Source organism: Gambusia affinis, linkage group LG03, assembly GCF_019740435.1.
Source record: "Gambusia affinis linkage group LG03, SWU_Gaff_1.0, whole genome shotgun sequence".
Lineage (NCBI taxonomy): Eukaryota > Metazoa > Chordata > Actinopteri > Cyprinodontiformes > Poeciliidae > Gambusia > Gambusia affinis.
In genome coordinates this window covers 304,639-326,710 of record NC_057870.1, presented here as the reverse complement: position 1 = coordinate 326,710, position 22,072 = coordinate 304,639, and the positions used below count along the sequence as shown (strand labels likewise).

Sequence of the window (22,072 nt, the reverse complement as noted above, 5' to 3'; positions counted from 1 at the left end):
CATATATACTATTGTTATAAAGGCTGAGCCATGAAAATGTATGTCTGTATCAAACAAGTAGCCCTTTGTGTTCTCATAATGAGAATCTACGTCCATCAAGCAGCTCCCAGTCTCTAGAAGGTTGGTGACCCCTGACCTAACCTCTGCCTTTGACCACGCAACTGGAAAGCAGACAGCTGTTCTGTGAAAAACCAACCTTCCCTGTGTGTGTGTGTGTGTGTGTGTGTGTATGTGTGTGTGGGCGTGTGTGTGCGTGTGTGCGTGTGTGTGTGTGTGACAGGTGCAGCTCTCCTTCAGCACAGACACCCTCTGTTAAAAGAAAAAACCTTAGGAGCAGAGAGACTGAACTGATCCCACTCTTTTGGACCTCTGAGGCTTAGAGAGTGACCTCTGACCCCGGGGGACGTTTGGGCCTCTGCAGGCTGCTGGGTGGGACAGCGATGGCTGCAGACAGAGCTGCAGGAGCAGGATGGAGGGTCACTCCATCCACAGCTTCTCCTGAATGTATGAGTGGCTGTCATACAGCTACACCTGGATGGATGTGAAAGACTGGTTCTGCAGCTTACTGTGACCAGAGAGACCATGGAACCAGAGTGGAACCAGAGTGGAACCAGAGTGGAACCCTCACACCAATCTCAGCTTGTCTTGAGAGCATGCAGTCATGATGAGAATGTAATAGTCTATTTTTCTGTGGCAGGAAGAATGATTTATTTTGGATATTGTAAGAACAGCAGATCTTACATGGAGACACTTTTTGATGTCAGTCACCTACAGGCTGTGCACACAGCTTGATTATTGTCCTGATGGTGGCGCACTGTTCTCATCTTGCTCTGTGTCAGACAAATGTTTTCCTTTGTGCTTTAGACATATCATTATACTGTGAACTATCAGTTTTCTGTTGTTGTGCCAACAGTGTGTATAGTAAGTTAACAGTTACTGCATCAACCTGGAGAGACGACGACGGCGCTGCCATCACTGTGACACTAAAACCAACTCAGTCCACAATATTTACTACTGGAACTAAGTTCAGCTTAATGTTTATTAATTACAAGATTTCTGTGATGTATTTTATATAAATGTGCAAAAGACAGAAAAAAAGGCATATTTCCAGAAAACATAAGTTAGATTATTTGCTGGCATGTGGATTTAAACAATTTTTTCATTAGTTTTGTTAAACCAAGTAGTGATTCCTCTTGTTCAGAAGTGTTGTTTCATTCCTCCTTTCACAAACCTTTCCAGTCCTGGATCTTGGTTTTAATATTTAAATACTGGTATTTTTTTGATGTGATTGTTAAACCATTTGATTTCTTTTTTTTTGTCTGAAAGAGTATAAGCAGACAGGGGCATTGTCAGTTTGTATTCATTTTATTGTAAAATCTGATTGAAAAGGTCACATCTGGGTCTGACAGATGCACATCTGTCTGATCACCTGACTCTGAAGTCACACCTCTGAATGTTTTCCTGTTAAATTAATGAAAAGAATCATAGATCAGTTTAGTTCTTCATTCTTTTGAATGCAAACATCTAAGTATAGTAATCAATTTTACCATAATTAAGTCTAATGACAGAAGTGGTGTGCAGGTCAATCCTCACTGCTGTCATGGGAACCATCAGCAAGGAAGAATCAGATGTCCATTTATGCACAACCTTCACTAGACATCAATCTGGAAAGGGTTCTGATCATTTCCAAACAATCTGAAGTTCCTTAATGTGAAAAAGAAAGTTCAGGTAGGAAACCTTCTAACACCAAGAGAAAAGGCCACCTCAGACGCTTCAGGCTTCAGTTGGCATGCTAAAGGTTAAAGTTTGTAAAAAGACCATTAGAAATATTGACCCAAAACCTTCTGGACTGTATGAAGAGCAGATGAGACCAGAGATGTTTGACCATAACTTTTATCAACCACTGATTGTACAGTGTAAACACAGCAGAATGTCTACAGAAGAAAAAGAAAACTGAAAAATGTTCCATCTGGCCCAGTCAAAGTCTAGAATGGGCCAAACATTGAATGAAATGCTGTGGTGAGACCTTCATAGTCATGTATTTAGAAATGAAGAAGATGTTAAAGTGGATACTTTCAGTTAGTCACAGACTGCTTCTGGGAGTGTTGAGTTATGATGCCATTATGATGATCTTATCACAAACTGCTTTAGTTTCAGTTCATGGAACAGAACACCAATACTTAAATTGAAAGTACCAGTGATCTGTTTATTTATTGACCAGATCATTTTCTACATGAACTTCTAGGATTAGAACATCAGAAATGAGTTTAAACTTTACTTCTAACTGGCGCCACAAATCAGCAGCAACTTGTTTCAGACTAACAGGGCAGTAATTCATGTCACAGATTTATGCAAACTTAAAAAAAAAAAATTGGTTGAAATCTGGAACTTCAAAACTTGTATTTGGAGGTGATGAGAACCAGCAGACTGTTTTTTTTTTTTTTTTTTTTTTTACCCCTCCAGGGGGTCTTTTGTGGCTCTAGTGTCCCTTATATAAAAGTAGGCTGACAAGAAAGGAGAAGACACGCGGCAAACATCGTAGGGTCCGGGAGTCGAACCTGCGACAGCCGCGTCGAGGACTCAAGGTCTCCAAACATGGGGTCGCGTTATTCCCCACGTCACCACAGCACACCCAGCAGGTTGTGTTTAATGTTAGCATTTTATTTTAATAAGGGAGCAGTTGTTTCCCTGAGATAAAGGTACAGTCACCCACCAGCCCTTAATGTTGTTAAGCATTATCTTGGGCTTTGCAGTGCTGGATACTGTTCAGAGTCTGCTAAAGAAAGCTTTTGCTCTCAGAAATGTTGATTCTTTTTCATTTGGGGCTCTTAATTTTGTCTTGTTTTCACATCAGCAAATTTAAACATAATTTTTCATGTAGAAGCTGCTCAGATGTTCTTAATAAAGCTTTCTGTGAGTATAAATTCACACAGACAGCAACATGGTCAACTTTTTTTATCAGCTACATTAGAAACTCACCGATAAAAATGTGAGGCCAGAATCAAGTCACTTTATATTCCCACACATATTTCATATTGAAATTCCACAGTCAAATGAGTTCACAGCCCATTTAACATAAAATGCAAATAACTTCAACTATGAATTTATGGAAAATAAATTTTCCATAAATGTATTTCCCATAAATAAGTTTATGGGAACAGGAACAAAATGACATGAGAAAAGAAATTACGGAAAGAATGTAGAAAGACTGAGGAGGGAGAACAAAAGGAGGAATGGAAAGAGGATTGAAAGGACACAAACAAAAGATGCAAGGAAGAAAAAAAGGGAAGGTCAAAGAATTCAAGTAAGAATACAACATCTCTACAAAGTAATGGGAATGAAATCTGGAAGTACTCAGTTTTCTATTATCATATTTTATTTTTTCTGTACTGTTTCAGTCCTGAGAAATGATGAAATCGAATTCCAGATTCTTCCAGTCATTATGATGACAAATAACTTGACTCTTGTCATAAGTTATTAGAGCCACCAGTGATCCAGCACAGAAACATTAACATGAATCCTAACAAAAGGCACAAAATGGTCCTTCAGGTCTAAAACGTTTCTTCAATTTTTAGCTGGACAGAATCGCTGCATGTTCACCAGCAATTCTGTTCAAGTCAGTTTTATTTCACTATAATTCCAGCATTCACCACAACTCTGAACTTAAAAAAGAATTGAATTAAAACCTAATTAAAGCTAGAATAAACAAAGTGAAGAAGTTTCTACCCAGCAGCACCATTGAACGCACCATGTGCACTGAGCCCACACTTCCCATGTTATCATGTATGAATGATGGCTCATGTGCAACTGTGTTGCATGATTTAACCTTTTTGTAAGAGAAGGCACCTAATGTCTAATGTAATCCATGTATTTATGTCATATATTTTATAATGACAAAGTTTACTATAATCCAAATTAAAAACATTTAACAAAATTACAATATCAGTGCTACTTTAGGTGGTTAAAAAATGAGTCCCTCAAAGGTTAGACATCTTTAAAACACATAAAATAAATAAATCAGACTTCATCTTCATCATCAAAAGCTACGCCAGTCGCTTGCACCTTTCTGCAAAAAGACAGAAGCTGCTGATCCAGACAGACAGACGGACTGAAGCCAACAGGCTGGGATGTTGAACTGAACGTTACTTCTTGGTGGCCGGGGTGATCGGTGAAGCCCCAGGAAGCCTCTTGGTCACAGACGCAGCGCCGTTCTGCTGCTGCTGCTGCTGCTGCTGTCGCTGTCGGGGTTTTAAATCTGAAAAAGGAGAACTTTTCAGATTGAAATTCACAATAACCAATAAATCAATTAATCACATGAGAAATGTTGATGATTTATTGTTTTCTCATCCCTCACTACATCATAACCCTAACCCATCAAGAATTCCTCTTCCAACTCTACACTGGAGATAAAACAATCAGCAGGTTACAAAAAATGAAATCATACACATGAAGTACAGGCCCATTAAGAAAAATATGCAAATGGAGTTACTAATATAAATAAACCTTCTAGGTGAAAAACATTATACAGATTATTTCCACACAGATTAGTAGAGAGGCACCAATATGAAAATGTGGGACAATATCATTATCTGATGTAAATAATTAATTAAAAAACCTGCTTCAGTTAAACTCCCTGTAATCCTGCACAAGTTCTTTAAGAATCTTTTAATCTGACAGGCCTCAGTGGAACCCAAACACTGATTTGGTCCTGAAGATCCTGGGTTGGAATTCAGTCCTGTGGTCTTTCTGCACCTTTTCATTGTTTAGAATTAAAGCGTCTTTGGTGGTTATAGATTTTTTTTTTTTTTTTAATCCAAAAGTTGTGTTTCTCATTTCCGACCTCCTAACTGGTGGCCCTGGGATGGGACAGAAGCTGACCTGCTGGGCATCGCTGCAGGCTTCTCAAAGGATTCGCAGCTGAGCTCCCACCTGGAGGAAAACCAACCCAGAAGAACCTGCATTAAATCTAGAACTGATACCCAGAAACATCTTCAGAGAAGGAGCTGGGACATTATTAAATCACTCAGCACAATCAGAAAAAACAAAGTGATAAACTGGAACTGAGGAGGTTTGGAAACTCCAAACACCAACCGAAGGGCTCCAATTGCTACTTTTGCTGTTCAGATATGTTTTCCTGTTTTACCCAGATTACTGAATACCATTCTGACACATTCTGGGAGAAGACGGGTGTAAAGATAATATCTGGACCCCGGCCTCAGACCTCAGAAACGCAGAGTGATGGATCCTCTGGGAAATCAGAGGCAGGTGGCTTAAATGTGGTGAGGTCTGTTACATGAGTGCTAAGGAGAGACGTCCCAATTAGGACCTGTTGATTCATTCCGTCTGTAAAATTAAGAAACTCTGGTCCAGAAGACATTTCTCCAAAGGTATCTTGTGAATCCTGTGAATGAGTAGGTGAGCAGAGAGGGGGGAAGGAGGAAGGGAACTAGTCGCTCCATCTGGAGTGTTTTTCGTCTCCCCATTGAGGTGATGGAATTGGTCCACTGAGAAATAACTTCATTTTTAATTTTCCCATAGTGTTCAGAAGAATATTAAAGTCCTTTTTCAGAATCTCAGATTTCTGCTTTGCCAGATCGTTGACTCCAACATGCACAACTAAAGTCTCAATATCTGGCTGATCAGCGGTTAGAGAGAGAACTTTGTGAGTTAAATCAGACACAGTGTCACCAGGAAAAGAAATCACTCTGGTTTTCTTGGGATTGCAGACGTGACTGATTCCATTTACTGCCTCTTCTCCAACAATAAGCACTTTTGGAAAAACCTTTTGTTTTCCTGGTGGTCACTTTGTCCTTTAGGGTCTTGGGGGGTGGATGTGTTGGTCTTGCCTCATTGTTGATGTTTGATGGTGAGGTTTCACTCAGAGGCTCAGGCTGGAGTGCAGAAAATCTGTTTTTCAGTGGGATTCCCACAGAGTCAGAATGTTTTGAGGTCTGGGCTGGTCGCTCTGTCCTTGGGAGTCGGTGGAGCTGTTTTGGTTGCAGCTGCTTGTTTGTTTGTCTTTAGTGGAGCAGGTGTTGAAGTTGAGGGTGGGTTTCGGCTCAGAGCCGGCCACACTGATTGGTCCAGGTGAGGGGTTCTCCCTGACAGTCGTCTCATCGGATCTGCAGTGTGAGACTTTTGCTTTGGCTTGGCACCCAGAGCGTTCCAGGGTGGGCTGCTTGATGCTGGGTGTACGACCTCTCTATTGATTTGAGGAAGAGTTGTCTTGTTTCCACAGTTAGCGTTGATTTCAAAGTTCACCTCCAGCAGTTTGATCTTCATTTCTATAGACTGAAGTCGTTGTATAATACTGCTGAGGTCTCTGGGGTCGGCCAGAGGCATTTTGTCCTGGTTCAACTTGGAGATGAAGAAAAGTAGGTAAAAAATAAAAGAAAGAAAATCCCTCAGTTCTTTAGGTTTGAAGTAATCCAGTTATGATGTCAAAAAAGTAAAATATAACTATAAAAACTGTCACTTTAAAAATAACTCAGGCAAAGTTATCAGTAAGGACAAGAGAGTAGGATGAGCTGTTCCTCCTTCAGCTGCCACAGCAAAACTTATGAACTCATTTGAAGGATATATGTTCATTAATTTCTGTATATAGATTTAATTTGCTGCACACAGATGACTTTTTATTGTGTCAAAGTGTCATTTTGTCAGTGTTGTCCTATGAAAAGATAAACGTCTTTCTGCAGAAATGTGAGGGGTGTGCTCATTTTTGTGATACACTGTATATCTCAAAATATATAAATATAAAATACAAAACATACAGTACAGACCAATGGTTTGGTCTGTACTGTATGTTTTGTTCTGGGTTCGATTCCCGGCCTGGGCTCAGGTTCTCCCTGTGCATGGTGGGTTCTCTCTGGCCTTCCTCCCACAGTCCAAAAACATGACTGTCAGGTTGATTGGTCTCTTGTGTGTGTATGTGTGTGTGTGTGCGCATTGTTGTTTGTCCCGTCTGTCTCTGTGTTGCCTGTCCAGGGAGACCCCACCTCTCACCTGTTAACAGCTGCAGATGGGCACCAGCACCTCACCCTACCACAGGGTGTAAGGAAATGGATGGATGGATTTTTATCAGGGTTTCCTACAATGGCGGTATTTATCTGTAGTATTTTCTTTCTTTTTCCTTTGTTATTATTTAATTCACTTCAGTTTAATTTGTTTTTGGGTGAACATCTGCTCAAGATTTATTGCCATACTTTGTACGATATTTTTTCTATATATTGCTAATAATCATTGAAAAGACAAGAAAGAAATAAGAAAAAGTATATCAAAATTTTGTCTCCAAGTTTCATTATGAAAAACTGAATTTTAAGCATCTTTCAATTAAGTTAAACTTTTAGGATTTCAAAATTGCACTTGTTATTCTGTTTTCTATTTTTCTTTCAGGGCTGCACAGTGGCGCAGTCGGTAGAGCTGTTGCCTTGCAGCAAGAAGGTCTTGGGTTCGATTCCCGGCCCGGGGTCTTTCTGCATGGAGTTTGCATGTTCTCCCTGTGCATGGTGGGTTCTCTCCGGGTTCTCCGGCTTCCTCCCACAGTCCAAAAACATGACTGTTAGGTTAATTGGTCTCTCTAAATTCTCCCTAAGTGTTAGTGTGTGTGTGAATGGTTGTGTGTCTCTGTATGGACCTTACCAAGCTCCGCCCACAACCGACCCACGTGACCGCAAGTCTCACAAGCAAAGCCTCGTAGCGCATTGTTTCTATGTAAACATGACTCCATTAGTGCATCATTTCTACCGGATTTTCACAATATATCAGCTACTATAATGGACAGAGGAAATAACAAGTTCATGTCATCATCTGGGAGGAGGTTACTGGTTTCTCAGTCACAAGCTGGTTGCAAACCTGAGGCCAGCAGGTGTCAGTCAGTCAGTTACGATAGATCTGAAATTTGGTTTGATGACCTCAATATGAGAAGCTACAGACTTATAAGAGGAACCAAAGAGCTCTGTTACGGTAAAGAAGCCATTTGTTTGTTAAAATTTTATGAAATCTATTTGTTCTATTTGATGTTTGTTATGAATGACGTATAATCATAAACAAACAGGGTAATTAGTCCAACGTTTAGAAACTACAGCGGCTGTAATGAGCCACAGCAAATGTAAACAAAGGTAAAATAACCCGAACAGGTGATCAACTCAAAACCATTCGCACCTTTTTAGTCTGTCTCTCTTTGTGGTTTAAGCACACTTGTTACCGTATCAACCGCCTGCGCCCCGCAAGACGAGCAAAGATTACGTTAAAAACATAACATCCAGTCCGTTACGATATCAAGTTTCCAGGCTTGATATTTATTTCTGGATTATTAATCAGCGCTTCCCTGAACACAGCGATGGTTGATTGACCAGCTGTACTTTGTGCTAGAGTGGCTAACACGAGTAACAATTTAGTCCAAAGCCTTTTCTGCTAAAATAAAATCTTTAGTGTGTGTCAGATACAGTACACGTTGCATATTGATCTGTTTAGCTAACATAAGACTGTGTAGCAGACAGGCTTCAAGGTGTAGAAGTTGTATCAGAACTGCTATTATGCTGTACTTAGCTAACGAGAAGCTAGTGTTTGTGAGACGGCCACCCACGTGACCACGTAGAATGAGCATCAGCCAATGAAAAGCGGCCCCTCTGGTAAGGTCCATTGCCCTGCGACAGACTGGCGACCTGTCCAGGATGACCCCGCCTCTCGCCCGGAACGCAGCTGGAGAGGAACCAGGAACCGGATGGATGGATGGAAAATATCAGTCAAAGCAGTTTGGCAAAATGCAACCAAACTGTTTTTTATCTTTATTTTTGTGATTGTATTTAAATCATATAATATTTTTACGATTACAATGAAATATAAAAAGAAGAATGAATAAAAAAGACCTTACCGGAAGTATTTCCTTTTAGCACATGCGCAAATGAGCTAAGGTATAACGGAAATACTGACCCGGAAAAACAAAATGGCAAAAAATGGGGGATCACAGGTAGGCGAAAACAAAAAGGCATTGTAATCTTAGTTAGTTTTGTAATTTTACTTTTTATGACGCTACGAAGGTAGAAAAGCTGTAAATATATAACACCGTGAACTGAAAAAGTTGGAGGACACTTATACGCATAGAGTTTCGATGGACTACAGATCTTAAACACTTCTAAGAATAGCCTTATGCTAACAGTTTTACTTTTCACAAAGCAGCTCCTTTGTGTTTTAGATTTTGAAAATTTACTGCTTACTAGTATTTTACATTTTTTTCATTTTTATTTTTTTGCATTTCTGAATAACAGTATCGACGCGTATGATTGCATTAAATGATAATTAAAAATAGTTTCTAATGACGTACAGGGACTACTATTGTCCTTTGTACGAGCTCGGTTTTGTGGAGTGATTGAACCCTTTATTGGAGTAGACAAAGAAAATGTTGATCATAGATGTTTGTGTTGCATTTTTTTATATGGATCTAAAACAGTCGTTAGCAGGCTACAATTATGAATTGTAAACGAAATGGCAAGCTTTGATGCAAAAAGTAAGAGGTCATTTCGTTCTTGAGCAACGAAGCAAACATTTACTCCTCTTGCAAACTCAGTACAAACCTCTGGGAGTGATATCGCCCATTGACCCATTATAACGTTTAAAAAGCTAAAAAGGAATTTGTTCAAAGTATTTTTTCTGGTTAAAACATCATAACCATGTTGAGCAGTTAGATGAAAATGGGTTAGTTTACATAGTTGGAACACGTCACACATCTCATAGTACATAGATATTGTTTGGGTCAGTTTGACACAGTAGTCAAATTAAAGTGTCAAAAGGGTTAAATATTCTTTGTTTGCCAATGTGCGACTAATTTAACCTTATACACAGACAGATAAATGCCCTCCCACCCCCCTTTCTTCCTCTTTACGTCACCAGTAAACTGTGAGGAGGCAGGTGTTATGAAGAACTTGACAGGAACCTTTTCTGTTCCCTTGAGCAAATTTGATCCCTGTTGAGTGGACACTCAGCATACGAGGGGGTAAACTTATAAATATTATTTGCAAGGAAGTCCTAAAATGTGATATAGTTGTTTTCAGATTTTCAGTAGATGGAAAACATGGAATTGCTCGAACATATCTTCGATCATGATGACAGAGAAATACAGAAGGAAGCTGAAGACGGTATTGAGGTCAATTCTAATTCTGATTATAAAACAAATGATGAAAACACTAGCCATATCCAAACGTGATATTCATGTAAAAGAAGTTGTGAACTCCAGTGGTATTCATGTCCAAGTAAACACCAAGTAAACAAGTAAGCAGTGTTCTCCTTGTGCAGAGAATATAATAAAGATAGTGCCAGGGCCTAGTATGGCAGCAGGTTGTGTCAAAGACATCAAGTCAGTTTTTGAGCTACTGCTTCCCAGCTTAATAAAGAAAATCATTCTTGAAATGTCTGATCTACAAGGAACGTGTGTTTTGATGAAATTTATTTTCATTCATATTTCAGGAGTTCTCATTCTAGCAATATATGTTTTCCAAATAGCTAAATATGGCATAAGAAATCTGAGCAGCCCTGCATTGCTGTATTACTAAAAATAATAAAAGTGTAAGTTCTAAAATAAGAAAAAAATTGAGCTGCACAGTGGTGCAGTCGGTAGAGCTGTTGCCTTGCAGCAAGAAGGTCCTGGGTTCGATTCCCGGCCCGGGGTCTTTCTGCATGGAGTTTGCATGTTCTCCCTGTGCATGGTGGGTTCTCTCCGGGTTCTCCGGCTTCCTCCCACAGTCCAAAAACATGACTGTCAGGTTAATTGGTCTCTCTAAATTCTCCCTAGGTGTGAGTGGTTGTGTGTCCTGTGTGTCTCTGTGTTGCCCTGCGACAGACTGGCGACCTGTCCAGTGTGACCCCGCCTCTCGCCTGGAACGTAGCTTGAGAGGAACCAGCAACCCTCCTGACCCCATTAGGGACAAGGATGAACAGAAAATGGATGGATGATGAATAAACATATGGACATTTGCTTATTCAAGCAGAATTATTGTGCTTCAAATTGTGTGCTTTTTTTGAATATTCAGAATGAATGTCCATGTCTGCTTCAGATTTAACACTTCTCTAAGAAGTATTTAAAACTTTTGCAAATATATTACAATTTGACTAAAATTAGGGGCTGAAGGTTTATTAGTGTAAAAAGATGCTTACAAACATCTTTGATTTTATTCTTTTCCTCTCCAGCCTGTGTTGGTAGTGTGTACCAGTTTATTATGCTTTTAGGAAAATCAGCTTTATAATTGTTACTTGAATCAATTCTAATTCATTTACATAGTAATCTTAAAACATCTGTCTAAAAACTGTTGAACTCTGTATATTGTTTTGTGGGTTTGCAGTGTTTGTATCTATTTAATGTGTGAAATGGTGTTTTATGTAGTCTCTTTTCACTATTTTAAGCTAAACAGATTGTGACCTTGGTTTGGAGGACTATAAATAAAATGTACTGACAACTATTCTCTGTTGGCAGGAGTCAACCCTCTAACATAAACCTCAGCCTCTTGACAGGCGAAACTGCAGTGTGGTACTGTGCCAAAACCAGCATGAACCTTCAACAGCCTGCCCCTCTCATTCCCCCTGTCCATCCTGATGTACAGATGAAACCGCTGCCCTTTTATGATGTGCTGGATGTTCTTATCAAGCCTTCAAGTCTAGGTCTGTAATGTTTTTCAATTTTGCTAGCAGCAAAAATGAGATGAATAATGTTTACAAGAGTTGAGTTCAGTACACTTAAACATTACTATTTAATTGTAACCTTATTTATACATTAAAGTCTGAGAAGCAACGTTACCAAGCTTTTTTTTGTTCATGAAGGGCTTCTGGACCAGAACTGAGCACTAGGGTTAGGGTTAGGGAAAGTATTCAGTGTCTGTATGTACTTAAGTGTTTGGGGAACATTTCCAATATAATAATTTATCCTGTGAAGACTTAAGACTTTTTAGGGTTAGGGACAAAGTGTACATTAACTTTATGTAAAATTTTAGGAATGTACTGGGGAGGGTAAATGGAAGGGTTAACAAATAAAGTTGATACAACTTTATCTTAAGTCAATAGAGTTCTACCCTTGTGAAAAATAAATATACTAAGTATATTAAATCTTAGCTTAATTGAGCATGCTTGATGCTGAAGCACGACTTCAGCATCAAGCTGTAAAAGTCAACTTTGTAAAAGTTGACTTTTACAAATGATAAAAGTCAACTCACAAATTTTCTTTGTGATTAAGGTCCGGGGATTGTGCTGGCCAAATATTACACCATTTCTTTTTAGGCCAGTCAACGTGTTCTTTGGCAAATTGTATCCACTTTCAGCACATGTCTTTTTTTTTTAACAGTGGAACTTTTCAGGGGCTACTTGCTGGTAGTTTGGCTTCTCATGGATGCCGTCTGATTGTTGCAATACTCAGAGCCAATCGCATATTTTCTTTGATCCTCCTGAAGCTGATCATTGGCTGAGCTTTTGCCATTTCGGTTCTTCTCAGATCCATTTGAATAGTTTTTCTTTTTTTTCTCTCAACATTCTGGTTTTGGCTGATATTTTAAAGCATTTGATACCATTTTAGCTGAACAGCCTATTATTTTCTGCACTTCTTCATAGGTTTTCCCCTCTTTTATAAATTTTTTGATCAAAGGACGCTCTTCTTCTGAACAGTGTCTTGGACGACCCATGTCACTCTGTTTTTCAAGGACAAATGCACATCCAGCATATGCAGCGTCAGTTGCCTTAATCCTCAAATAAGGGTCACCTGCATAACACCAATGTTTTTTCACATAATCAATGACCTCACTACCGTAATTGAACTCAGCACTGTTATTTTTTGAACACACCCCTTTCAGAAAATGATTGAGTTTCACAGAATCGGCAGCAAGCACATCATGCCTGTTGGGTCTGTTGGTTTTCTAAACCTTCACTAATATATCTACATATTAGTGAAGGTGGTTTTGATATATATATATATATGCATATATATATATATATATATATATATATATATATATATATATATATATATATATATATATATATATATATATATATATATATTCCACTCAAGTATTGTTTATGGTTGTACTTCAGAATAATATTTTGTATATATTTGTAGTATATTTTTAAAATGTACATTAAAATATATATTTTTACAAATACATGCAGTGTGTATTTTAAAAAGCATTATCCACAGTATAATTTTAGTGATATATTTAATTAGAATTTAAAGTATAGTTTAGAAAAATATACTTTTTGAAAGTGTATCAAAATACATTTTTAAAGAGTATTAGAAGCATACTTTATAAATGTATTTATTTTATATTTTTAATATAATCTTATAAGTATGGCCAGTTGATAACATGCTAAAAATGTATGTCAGAAAAATAAAGCTTATTTAAGATATACTTAAATATATAATTTTTTCACAAGGGTAATATAGTTAAAAATGCAAATGTGTCTGTATGTGTTTGTCAAGGTACAGTAAATAGTTTTATGACAACAGCAATATTTTTTAGGAGCAAGTACTGCACAGAGGTACCATCAAGAAAAGTATTTTATTTTTGCATTAACACCTCAGCAAGTTCGAGAGGTATGCATATCCAGGTATGGACTGTTCATTAAAGTTTATTCACCAGTTGAAGAAATCCTATACATTAAATATGAGTGGTTTGTTGTGTTTTACAGAGACTTCCTGCCAGGTGGCAGAAGGGACTATATGGTTCAAATTCAACTAAGGTGAGAGTTTAGTTGAATTATGTGAGTAATTAATTTGTATTAATTATTGTCATTTAATACGAAATGACAAAGGAGATTAGCAACTTTTAAATAAATGTGGTCTCTAAAAATAATGTAAGGCTTAATATTGGTATTTTAGCAGCAAAAACTGTTGTCAGTTCTTTTTTAAAGTCATAATCCTCCAAAAATCACAAATGAAGCTGTCCAAAAAGTAATGAAGGGAACAGCAATGCCCCTTTTCACAACATGGTTTTGCAATAAGACTGTGAAGAAGGTCCCGTCATTCAGACAGCAGTGATTTTAGCAGTGATTCAGCAGGTTGTATCCGATATTAACACATGCTACACACAAGATTGCACAATGTACCATATATAGTTTTCAACAACAATTAAATTCTATTATTTACATTGAGGCAGCTTGGATTATGAAGTATTCTCCTCACTTGACAAAACTAATAAAATAAAACCAGCACACATTCCCTGCTGGTGCAATGTGCACTAGTGTGCATGTTTTAATGCATTAACTGCACTATTGTGTACATACTCAAGTTCAAGCCCATTATTCTTGTCCTGCTCTGCAAGTCAATAGAGTCTGCATTGCAATATGACAGCAAATTGTAAAACATCAGGGATTTATAATCCTTCTCAAGTTGCCAAATAATCAATATCCAAGTTTGCATTATTTACTGAATGTGTTTACACCTACTTTGTTGACTTCAAAGGTAGAAACCTCAGGGAAATGTTTTACGATCCAAGAGTATGACATTTTATCATTTGTAATTTACAATGTACAATTGGTGCATTAACACTTAAAATTTCTAAGATATTTAACTTTTTGTTTTTGTACAAAACAGATAATTTAAAAGAGTGTGGCATTTAAATTGATCAACTGTGAATCTCTTTGTGACCAATTTGTTCTCATACAGCAAGACAAGAACAGTCTTCACATATTTTCATAGAAATCATCTGGATTTCCTAAGATTGAAAGCCATTTGACAAATTGACATAATAGTTGAGTTTGATTGCACATTGTTTTACCTAAGGTTTCATTTAAATATGTGTAGTTACAATTTAATCTACTCGACTACATTAAATATACTGAACGTCTGCATATAGTCATAAAGGCATAAGTGCCTTTATGACTTTTATTGAGACTTAGCATTATGTATGCAAAATGAATTAAATTATACTGTCACTTCTTGCCTGCAAACTCTTTTGACACAGCCTAGTATAATATCAAGATTATGGTTAAATGGTTCTTTTAACTTTCAGGTTCTGCTTGGCAGAGACAAGTTGCCCACAAGATGATAATTTCCCCAACAGTCTTTGTATAAAGGTCAATGGCAAGCTCTTTCCTTTGCCTGTAAGTACTATTTTTCCTTTAGAACAGTAAAGTGTAAACCTTCCATTAAAGTATTTAATGGGGGAAGGCACTAAATTTTCCATATCTTTAGGGGTTTGCACCACCACCAAAAAATGGAGTTGAACAGAAGAGAACAGGAAGACCCCTAAACATTACCTCCCTTGTCAGACTTTCATCTGCTGTGCCAAACCAGATTTCAGTGACATGGACCCAAGAAATGGGAAAGGTGAGGCTTACAGTATCTTATTGAATTTAAGCAAGCTGTTTAAATCACTGGCCTCAAACGAGGGATGCACCAATCCACTTTTTTCACTTCCAATGCAAATATGTGAGGTTTAGTATCCACCAATACCAGTCCAATACAGATAAACAGTGTTGAATTGACTTAGAACATTTTAAATTATTATTTGTTCAAACGTTTCAAAACACAGAAGCAAAAATTCTCTTTTGTACCATAAAATATAAAAATGGTCCCACAATTTACATATCTGTTATTTTTATTCCTGATTAAATATTTTTAAATTAAATAAAAATAACAATAGAAGTTGTTGAGTGAGCAGAGCAAGCTAAGTCAAACAACAAAGAACAGCTTCAGTCCTACTGTTTATGGCATAGAACTGTTCAAAAGAATCAAATTGCCACATCACTCTTAACAAATATGACTTGTCTTTATCTACTTAGGAATATATATTTTTAGAAGCATCTATCTTGCTTCTAAACAAGATAAATGTTTCATAGATTAACCCCATAAAAAAAGTAGACATTAACAATGCCTAAATGCTGCAGGGTTTCTCAGCTTTAGATTCTCCCTGATAAGCAGAAGAACCCAAAGAAAGCCAGACGTAAATAATTATTTTATTTTAGGTGCAACCTGGGGTGGAAATTAGCACCCGGCACCAAATGCAGGTAACAGTATGAAGTGGTGTGTAAATTGAAGCAACGCATCCCCCACTGTGGTGGGTTGACAATTTGGACAGAAAAAAGCTGCATTCATTAAGCTCCAGGTAGTCAGAAAAACTCTGGAGTAACACAGGAATGATGATGATATGATGATGATGGCCCATGATATTAATAATGAACACGTTCTGAGATATTTTAGTAATAATTGTTAATTTCAATAGAAAATGTAATAAGCAAGGGAAAACAATTAGAACAGTTAGAAAACAGCTATTGATACAATTTCAAAATATTTTAGAAATGACTAGACACATCTTTAATAAATACCATCAGGGAGAGTTGTTACCAAAATTTGGAAAAGTTCCACATATGAATGCAAGAATGTTAGGGTTGTATAGTTAGTTTGTTAGTAATTACTTCAAATGAACTTATTGAACTACAACCCTGTGAAGGTGTCCATGCTTTTTGTTAAATTATTCTGTATATCAACATCTGCATGGTTAACTTATTGTCAGTAAATCGGTTTTCATAGAGTTAAGAATAAATTATACATTTTCTATAATTTGTTTGTACTTGAGGGGTTTGTAATTGAAAGAAAAAAAACTCACAGTGGCTGGTTAAATGTCTGAGTGGCTGGTAAAACATTGGAAATTTTTGATTTCCACCCCTGCAACAGATGTTCTTCTTCAGCAGGGTGCTGATGAAGTACATCAGGGCTGATCAGGGCAGGATAAGGCTTTCTGCCTCATTGCTGACATATTGCACTGAGAAGAGGTGCAGAAGTGCAGCCCCAGGCTGGGCAGACCTAGATCTGCAGGTGGCATGCAATATGTTGCAGTAGTGTTCTAAAAACAATAAAAACTCTGCAACTCACCTCAAGAAACTGAAAAATATTCCATTTAGCATGAATTCCTCTGGTTATGTAGTCATTCTGTCCTAGATTTCTTTCCACTGGCATCTTTTAAGGTGGATGTTGTAATCTCCAAAGTAATTTTTTTTTCTAACACGCAGCTTGAGTGATTTGTTGGAGATACTAATGAGCCATGTGTTTACTTCATACTTGCAACTTATTGCCACAACCAAAACAAAAGTGTGTGAATAGCCAATATTCACACTTTTGTGAATATTGTCTAGACTGCTCTGTCAGGAGCAGTCTAGCTGCTACTGACAGAGCAGCTAGACTGTCAGGAGTTAGTGCTATGACCGTAAACCCACCAGCAGTGTTGGTTTTTCAAAATAAAGTACACTTTAATGTTTCTTGATATTTTAATTCATTTCCAACTCGGATTATGGTTAGTATATGTGTGCAAATACAAGCTATATAAATGTTTAATGTATATCTCAAATGCTTTACATAGTTTTAACATTTAAATAATTAAAAAAAAATAAAGTTTCAAGCAGCCTCCTACGGCTTATTTTAATCTGTATGACGTGGGTTCTTTCTACAAGCTTCTCACAGTAGTCTGGCTTATTTTTCCTGACAGAATTAGTATGACTAAGTGAAGTTTGCAGGCCACCTCAGATTACAGATCTACTAGTCTATTCTATTCTATTCTATTCTACTCTACCTACAGTGGGGAAAAAACATTTATTCAGCCACCAATTGTACAAGTTTTTCCACTTAAAACTATGTCCTCAACTATGGGAGACTAAATGAGAAAACATACAGTATCTAGATTTGCTCTTGACTCATCTTGTGTTAAAACAAAAGACAAAATGAAGCTGGAAGATGTTAAATGAAAGCTGAGAGAAGTTCAGCTGCTTATTCAAATGCAGTTCCCTAAGTCAAAGTAGTAAAATCTTAATTAAAATAATATGTTGAGTTTACTTCAGGCTTAAGTCTCTGAAGTTAATTACTCGGTTTGGATCAGGCTCAGACCTAAGGTATGTTCCACTAGACCGCCTCTTACAAATAAGAGGCGGTCTGTAAGAGTCTCACAGTACAGTACTTACAGTACTCTTACAGGTACAGTCCCGATCCGCCTCGGCTGGATTCATTCTCCATCAGTGGTGCTGCTCAGCCTGGCTGTTCAGATTTTTGTACCTACTTCAGAGGTAGAAATAGCGAGATGGAGCCAACAATTTGATTGTGACCTGAAAGTATCCATTAATTGCCTTGTGATTTATGTCACTGAAAACTCCAAGCATTATAGTTTAGCTGTGAGTTGTAGACATGCAGCTCTGTGCTATCGGAGAAATGCTCAATATGGAGCATACAAAACAACCTTTATATTCAAATGAAATTGTTCTGCTGTGCTTCCATCTCTGCTACAATCTGCGGTGGTCTCATGCCACCCCAAACAAGATAACGCCCTGGGTGTTGCCCATATCTCCCATGTCAGAAACCACCAATGTCTGCACCATTAAACATAGCAATTTAGGCAATGCACTAACTACAAACAACGCTCAACTATGAATACTGACCAAGGAGCAACAAGCAAGTAGTAACCAAGCACAAGGCGCTCATCATGACTGTTCTCACCCTCTCTCCCACTGCATGAAGCTAGGCAGCACAAAGTGCTGTAATGTCTGCCACATGACAGGTGACAAAAACAATTAAAGAACAATGTGCATGCTCTGCAGGCTTTCATTTTTGTTTTTATTTATTTGCTGTATCAATGTATATAATAAAATAATAATAGCTACTGCAGCAGGGGCACAACTACATACTTTCTGAGGTGTATGCGAACATGTCATCCCATTCTGTATGATATCAAACCACCCACTGGGTGCCACTGAATATTGCCGACCCATTTTTCATAATGCCTCTATTAAACTTCACTGTGATTGTTTAGCCTGGAATGTGCGTCTTCCCACTGCCGTCTGTGTTTGCACCAAAGGTTTTACTTCTAAGGACGGTGTAGTATCGGGTGGAGATTTTAAAAAGAACGTGGGTTGTTAGCAGATCACCGCGGCTGCGTAGAGTCCGTCTCTAAGCAACCATGACAACAGTGTCAGTTCGTGGGGAGTCCCATGAAATGATGGGACCCCCCATCAGTCCCATTATTTCATGGGACTGATGAACTGATGGGATTTAGGTCCCGCAACAAAAATTTAGCTGACCTTAATATTTCCCGTGTTTTGTTTTGGTCATTATTGTTACTATTATTGTTGAGATGTGTGTGATCGGTGTGTCTATAAGACATTTATAGCAATACGGAATAAATCGCGTCCCCTATTGGTTCAATACGGGCGGAGACAACAACAACCAGCTGTCATTTTAGGCTAGCTTAAGCTAACTTGAATATTTACACCTCTCTTGTTGATACACTGACATTACTTACCTTCTGTCTTTCAACCACTTTAAAAAGCTTTTCTTCGTCTCTCCAACATCTTTATCCTTTCCCCTTTTCCGTTTTCTGTTTTGTGCCCCGGAGTTTTTTCTGCGCCTCATCTTTGTCGAGGCATTACTACAATTCAAATTTAAAAGAAAAAAAACGTGCCTCAGCGAGTTCTCAAAGGGACGCTGACAAAGCTACCTGTATGGGAGGGGAGAGCGGCTGGCAGGAGGGGAGGGGCGGCTAATCAGTGCTGTTCCTCTGTTATTGATCATTTCATACACAAGCAGCTGTTAAGTACATGAAATGCTGACTAGGAAAACAATCCCCCACATTGTTTTTGCGCCCCCTCGAGTGCAGCGCCCCTATGCGTTGCATACACTGCATAGCCACCTTTTGCACCACTGTACTGCAGTGTACGCAGAGCATTACAAGAACAAAGAACAGCGCTCAGTGAGGCTCCTGTCCTGTCTTCTTAGTAAAGAGAAGTTCAGAAGAATTGGATCATTCATGAATGTCACATCACTGTATTGCAGACTTTTGGACGCAGTGTTATCCCAGATATGCGATGCGTTAGTCCACACCTCTGCACAATAATTTAGTGAAGTGAGGGACAAGTTTTTTTCATCACAAATGCTTATGTGACTCTGTACAGCTACATTGCTAAAATAACGTCAACGGAGCTTACCTTTCTTTGAGTTGCTTTTCTAAGTGACAAAAAAGTTAGACGTCCCAATTAGGACCTGTTGATTCATTCCGTCTGTAAAATTAAGAAACTCTGGTCCAGAAGACATTTCTCCAAAGGTATCTTGTGAATCCTGTGAATGAGTAGGTGAGCAGAGAGGGGGGAAGGAGGAAGGGAACTAGTCGCTCCATCTGGAGTGTTTTTCGTCTCCCCATTGAGGTGATGGAATTGGTCCACTGAGAAATAACTTCATTTTTAATTTTCCCATAGTGTTCAGAAGAATATTAAAGTCCTTTTTCAGAATCTCAGATTTCTGCTTTGCCAGATCGTTGACTCCAACATGCACAACTAAAGTCTCAATATCTGGCTGATCAGCGGTTAGAGAGAGAACTTTGTGAGTTAAATCAGACACAGTGTCACCAGGAAAAGAAATCACTCTGGTTTTCTTGGGATTGCAGACGTGACTGATTCCATTTACTGCCTCTTCTCCAACAATAAGCACTTTTGGAAAAACCTTTTGTTTTCCTGGTGGTCGCTATTCCTTTAGGGTCTTGGGGGGTGGATGTGTTGGTCTTGCCTCATTGTTGATGTTTGATGGTGAGGTTTCACTCAGAGGCTCAGGCTGGAGTGCAGAAAATCTGTTTTTCAGTGGGATTCCCACAGAGTCAGAATGTTTTGAGGTCTGGGCTGGTCGCTCTGTCCTTGGGAGTCGGTGGAGCTGTTTTGGTTGCAGCTGCTTGTTTGTTTGTCTTTAGTGGAGCAGGTGTTGAAGTTGAGGGTGGGTTTCGGCTCAGAGCCGGCCACACTGATTGGTCCAGGTGAGGGGTTCTCCCTGTCAGTCGCCTCATTGGATCTGCAGTGAGACTTGATATCGGTTTGGGCATGGGCTTGCTTTTATGAGTACCTGACATTGGTATGGGCCCAATATTAGGACACAAATAATTAATATTCCCATTTTTTTCTTCTCCAAAGAGTTTTTACGGCGCTAGTGGCTCGTATTTTTGTGACAGTAGACAGACAGGAAGAGGGCGAGGAGAAGAGGGAAGACATGCGGCAAAGGTCGTCGGGACCGGGAGTCGAACCCGCAACTTCCGCGTCAAGGACTAAGGCCTCCAATCGTGGGGCGTGCTAACCCCCTGCGCCACCACAGCACGCCCCCTAATTAATATCTTTGACATGATAATGACACAAATGAAAATTTTTGCTGCACAAATGTAGCAAAACATTTGACACCCAATTTATTTTATTTTGGTAATGTGCGCAGGAGGCTAGTTGACTGATCAAATAATGAGTAAAACTTTTATCATAACGCCTGATTTCATATTTAGAAATGAGGTCATCAGACTGACAAAATAGAAATTTATGTGGAAATTCGTGTATTTTACAAAATAACTAAAGGGCAAAGAACATTTACCGTATACATAAATCTTACCTTTGTTTTCTTCCAAGAGACAGTGATACAATAACTACATTTTGTGTGTTTTTGTGGACTTTTTGTTGTCTCTTTTTACATACAGGGGAATTTTCACATACTTAACCGAGGAGGTCCAGTATTGCCTCCCTGCCAATACCTCTTGCCACTACTTTGTCCCCCCATTTTCTGCCACCAGAAAAATATAGAACAAATGGAAATAAAAGAAGTTCTGAGGGACAAAAGGAATAAATAAACTAAAGAGACATAAATGCATCTATAAGTCAAAAGAAAAACCAAAACATATGTTTAAAAACAGAATAATTTAAATGACGTACTTGAAAATAATTTTTTGGGGAATTTAGATGCAAATAAAAACCATGCCACTTAAATTATACAGCAAGGTAAAGTTCTTCCTTTAAATTGTGTATTTTAAGTGTATGGATTTATGTATTGGCCAATTTATTCAATTTAGTTCAAGTCAAACTTTATCCTGACAGGGGCACATTGAACATACATAATAAATAAAATATGTAAATAAAGTGCAGTATGAATTACTAAGGAGCATATGTGCATTGAAGTAGGTAAGTTCTTTTGTACAACTGAATGGTGCACAGTATGCTTTTATATGTATGGGGGTGGGCATGTAAGGTGTGAATGCATATATGTTGGGAGGGGAGATGTTTATGTGTATGTATGAATATACAAATATATTGCTACTTTTGT

The 22,072-nt window shown here is 38.2% G+C and overlaps 2 protein-coding genes across 6 annotated transcripts in view; both read left to right on the top strand.

The window, feature by feature from the left end:
• The window catches only part of abca2 (ATP-binding cassette, sub-family A (ABC1), member 2), a 122,593-nt gene extending 119,665 nt beyond the window's left edge, over positions 1-2,928 (top strand). For all 3 annotated transcript variants that reach the window (XM_044107843.1, XM_044107852.1, XM_044107833.1), the window contains one exon: positions 281-2,928. In XM_044107843.1, coding sequence (XP_043963778.1) covers positions 281-316 — 36 coding nt within the window. In that variant the 3' untranslated portion in view covers positions 317-2,928. The remainder of the gene's footprint in view (positions 1-280) is intronic.
• A 5,957-nt stretch (positions 2,929-8,885) lies between these two features.
• Positions 8,886-22,072, top strand: part of pias2 (protein inhibitor of activated STAT, 2) — a 47,160-nt gene continuing 33,973 nt past the window's right edge. For all 3 annotated transcript variants that reach the window (XR_006369756.1, XM_044107865.1, XM_044107879.1), the window contains exons 1-6: positions 8,886-8,968; positions 11,465-11,649; positions 13,494-13,581; positions 13,663-13,713; positions 14,985-15,075; positions 15,167-15,301. Coding sequence is in view for 2 of the 3 variants with exons in the window: in XM_044107865.1 (XP_043963800.1) it covers positions 8,955-8,968; positions 11,465-11,649; positions 13,494-13,581; positions 13,663-13,713; positions 14,985-15,075; positions 15,167-15,301 (564 nt within the window). In the remaining variant the exon portion in view is untranslated. The remainder of the gene's footprint in view (positions 8,969-11,464; positions 11,650-13,493; positions 13,582-13,662; positions 13,714-14,984; positions 15,076-15,166; positions 15,302-22,072) is intronic.